Below are 4,621 nucleotides of genomic sequence, written 5' to 3'. Positions count from 1 at the left end.
TTTTGGCGCTATAATTCGCCTTGTTCAACACGACAACGTGAAATCCTATAATGTTTCCATATCACATCCATCTGCAAAAACACAAATCCAGGTATTCCCTCGTGGCCCTTTCTTTGTCATTCTATTTACAGCAATGTTTTGAATCACACCATTCACTATTTGATAGCTCATGATATTTCCTATATTAATTGTTCGATATATTTTCATAAATTAATCGATAATAGTCATTCTTACATATTATAGGGTACTTTCAAACATTGAAAAGACGAACGGCATAATTTTCAGCGTTTTTCTGCTCTTCATATTTATATCAGTTTTTTTTCTTTACCTAATTGTACCAAAAAATATTTTTTTTAGGAACATACAAACTAATGATTTTCATTTACCTTTTTCTGATGATATCTAAAAACAATCACCAATTATACAGTTCATCTTTTCTTGCTGTTCTAGACTATTTCAGTTTATTTTACCTTTCATCTATTAGGAATCCTCTCCAGAACGACCAGTTGCCATTCCACAACATAATGGTCAAACTGTGGTAGAAATTGAACTTTTCCCAATCGATCCAACACAAGATATGTTGGTATCTGTCTCTGCAAAGCTATGCAAACGTGAGCAGCTTATATCAAATTTCCCATCATTAAATACATTTACATCGATTTCTACCGCATGCAATCTAGTTACAATTTCATGTAAATTTAAATGATCCTCGCATTGAATATTTTGCCTTCCATTTGACATTGCAGACCCTATTGCCACAACAATAGCACCAGTCACTTCAGCAACCGCATCAACTCAACCGACAACTACACCACGTGAGTTTTACTATTAACATACTTGCCCTTAAGCATAAATGTGTGTTAACATTCTTTCTCAAGTCGTGATCACTCATCGCATGTTCACTCAATTTACATTAATCACTGACACAAAAGAGTTTCTTTGTGAAAACTCCGGCACGTTTATTTAATTTAAACCATGTCTCACACATCGTGTCATATATTGCTACCTTATTCAACATCATTTTCAGAGATATTTCTGTGATCAGTTCATTTGAGTATACAGTCATTACATTTAGCAATAAATGTGACCAAAACCAATTTCTCCATTGCACATTGATCGTAATGGATTGCAAGCTGTTTAAGTTGACGAAATTCTAATGTTATTTTTATTTTCGAACTGTTACAACAATATTCTCTCGCCCCTAACTGCTAAATATTTCACATTTTCGACGATATTTTTGTGTTATATACTGTTAAGATGTTTCTCAATTGTCCTTGTTTTCAATTGACAACTTGCATTCTCATTTGATTCATCTGTACATATATTTGCCATCGCTTATTTCTTCAGCGAAACTTCTCACACTTGACTACGTCGGAGCGTCGTTCACGTACGGATGTTCACGTATGACGTCCACACAGCATTTCCAAAATTTTTCACACAAATAATTCATCATTCAAAACGACCTTCAGCTATAAAAACGACGTTGTTTTCGTTTCTTTCGTCTTAATATGGATAATAATTCTCAATCTCTCCAATATCTCTAAACCTTATATTCTGAATTTTCTTTAAAATTCAGCCCCTCCTTCACCATCCGCCTTCACACATAAACCTCATCACCATCTTTCGTATTCTTTTCACGACATTATATGTAAACTAGTTTAATTTTCATGTAAGAAATCAGCATGATTATTTCCTTTTTGGGGGCGTCCTCTCTGTTTCTGCTGCTGGTCCTTACGAATGCACGCTTGATTTCGCCTTTTTTTAACTTTTGGCACTGACAAACCCGTCACTCCCCTCCTTTGCCGCTTTCGTTATGTCTTCCTCTGTGTTTACTTCTTCTTCTTCTGTGTCTCTGACGCACTTTGTATCGCTTTTGCCATCTCCGTCTTTCTTTGTTTCGATTTTTTCTTCAGTTTCCACTTCTTGTTCTTTTTCCACAATCTTCTCACTCTGAGGATGTTCGTGCTTGGAGAATTGTGACACCAAATGCCTTTTCATTCCATATCCTTAACAATTGGGTCGACGATCCTCAACAATTACTTTGAGTGAATTTTTTCCCGTAATCTCTATTTGGTAGGGGATTCCTTGTATGTCTTCGAAAGAGGCAAAGAACCACATCTCGACACCGCATCACCACCAGTTCAACATGGTCGTTCTTCCTAATGGTCCCAATTCAGGATTCTCCTCGGTGACAGCCAGAACAGCTGCCACCAACCACTCTGACTTTATGTCTGGTAGCACTCCTCCTATACGAATTCGAACACTGCGTCCGCCTCTATACGTGGGCAGCAGCGCTACTTTGTCTGAACGTAGAATAGTGGTGGAATAGGAAGCCGCCTCTTCATTCGTGGCAAACCTCACCTGCACCGTGCCGTGTTTTCTGCTTCTTCTGCTTAAAATATTGCATTTTTTATTCGGGATCCCAGACATACTTCCACAGCATCCACTGATAGGACTTCTATTCTGTTGGTGGCGACCGCTACCGTGCGGTACACCATGACTGTTTCCTCCAGAGGGACTAGCTTTATCGCGTCTCTCTCTCTCTTTGAACACATTGTACGCTTCTTATTGTTTCTTCTATGTTTAATTTGATATGCTGCCCTTCCAACGGCGTACCTCCTCAGACAACAGCGGTCTTTGCGTAGTTTTCCATAATGAAAGCTACATTCTTTCACCCACCAATGGGTACAAAAACAGCAGCCGAAAACAATTACGCGCAAGTCGCGTAAGCAATTTTTAACACTAATAAAAACAATACCAATAACGAACAATATAAAAAAGACAACAATTCTACAATCAAAGCGTGCTCAAAAAAGACGCGACTTAAACAAACAACTTGTTATTCTAACGCGGTGACGACAGATATTTCCTACCCTTCAAAACAACGCATCAACAATTGCTTTTAATTGTCCGCTTCATATCGCCGCAAATGAGTCTACAGTTGCATCATATTTATTGAAGATAAATCATGTACGTTGCTGTAGTTCATTTTATAATTACGTCATTTATAATGCAGAACCTGCCGCCACAGCAATGGGATCTTCAATAGTTTCTCCAAGCCCATCCACCACCACACAATATGAGTTATATGGATACAAATTCTCGCCAATCTATTGTTTCATTTCTTTCACATATACAACAGAATCACTGTTTGACTTAATTTCTCATTATACAAGAGGTGATTGTTTTCTTTGACAGTGTTGTGTGACATATCAGAAGCGATGGATGATGAATCTTTCATCCCAGATACAGCCATCTCTCTCAATCCGTTAATTGGCAATCCCGGTGACATCAGACCAGGTTTTGCATGGAGAACTAATACGAATGACACGAGGATTATCACATTAGATATTGGCCCCAACCTAGATGCCGGAGGTTCAATTCGCCTTGTTCGACACGAGAATGTGAAGTCCTATACAGTTTTCATATCCCGTCCATCAGCAAAAATCCTAATCAAGGTATACACTAGCGGTTGTTTTCTTCGTTCTATTCACAAAACCATTTCGAATTACAAAATACAATGTTCAAACGCTCCAAGTTGTCACATTTTAAACATTCGATTTTTTGTTGCAAACTTAATCGATAATATTCATAGTATAATTTGAATCTTTGAAAATGTAAACTGCTTTATGTTCACAATTTCTATGTAGCTGAAGACTATTTCAATTAAATTTTCATTTCATTTATTAGACATCCACTCCAGATCGAACTATAGACATTCCACAACATAATGGTCAAAGCTTGGTAGAAATTGAACTTTTGCCAAGCCATCCATTACAAGATATGTTCGTGTCTCTCTCTGCAAAGCTCTGTAAACGTAAGCAGTTAATATCAACTTTTCCATCGTTATATACATTAACATCGATTTCTACTGCATGTAATAAATTTACAATTTCATCGAAATTTAAATGATCCTTCCATCCAATATTTTGCCTTCCCTTCTCTGTTGCAGACCCTATCAGAACAACAATGGCACCACTCACTCCATCAACTGTATCAACTCCACCAACAACTAAACCCCGTAAGTTTTATTATTAACAGAAGTACCTAAATCATAGATTCTTTTTCAAACGTTGTTTCTAAATTTGTCATCAGTCCCCGCATGTTCACTCAATATCTATCAATCACTGACAAAGAAAACATTTCTTTGTGGAAAATCCGGCAACTTTATTTAGTTTAAACCAGTTCTCACACATACTTATTAATTTCTCCTGTCCAATATTGCTACATCATTCAATATCATTTTCTTTGGACGGCAAATTCAAACGGATTCTGTGATCAGTTCATTTGAGTATACAGTAATTGCATTTAACAATAAATATGACCAAAACCAATTTCTCCATAGCACGTTGATCGTAATCTTTGTAAGATTTTCAGCTTGACTAACTAATACTTTCCATTTTTTGCGAACCATTAAAACAATATTATTTCGTCACCAATTATAGAATATTTCAATTTCAACAATACTGTTAGGATGTTACTAAATTCTCCAGATTTGCAATTGAACCTTTATTAAATTGACAGCTTGCATTCTCACTTGATTCATCTGTACATATATTTGTCAATGCTTCTTTCTTCCGCGAAACTTCTCACACTCGACTACGTCGGAGCGTCGTTCACG

The 4,621-nt window shown here is 36.8% G+C and overlaps 1 protein-coding gene across 1 annotated transcript; it reads left to right on the top strand.

The window, feature by feature from the left end:
* Positions 1–484: 484 nt before the first annotated feature.
* Positions 485–4,021, top strand: LOC128251500 (uncharacterized; the record flags this gene model as incomplete). The annotated part of the gene is made up of 5 exons (XM_052978321.1): positions 485–611; positions 747–815; positions 3,199–3,458; positions 3,691–3,817; positions 3,953–4,021. Coding segments are annotated over 5 exons (652 nt in total), but the record flags the coding sequence as incomplete, so codon positions are not given.
* Positions 4,022–4,621: the final 600 nt, after the last annotated feature.

Source organism: Octopus bimaculoides, unplaced genomic scaffold, assembly GCF_001194135.2.
Source record: "Octopus bimaculoides isolate UCB-OBI-ISO-001 unplaced genomic scaffold, ASM119413v2 Scaffold_325538, whole genome shotgun sequence".
Lineage (NCBI taxonomy): Eukaryota > Metazoa > Mollusca > Cephalopoda > Octopoda > Octopodidae > Octopus > Octopus bimaculoides.
This window is presented reverse-complemented; position numbering and strand designations above follow the sequence as displayed.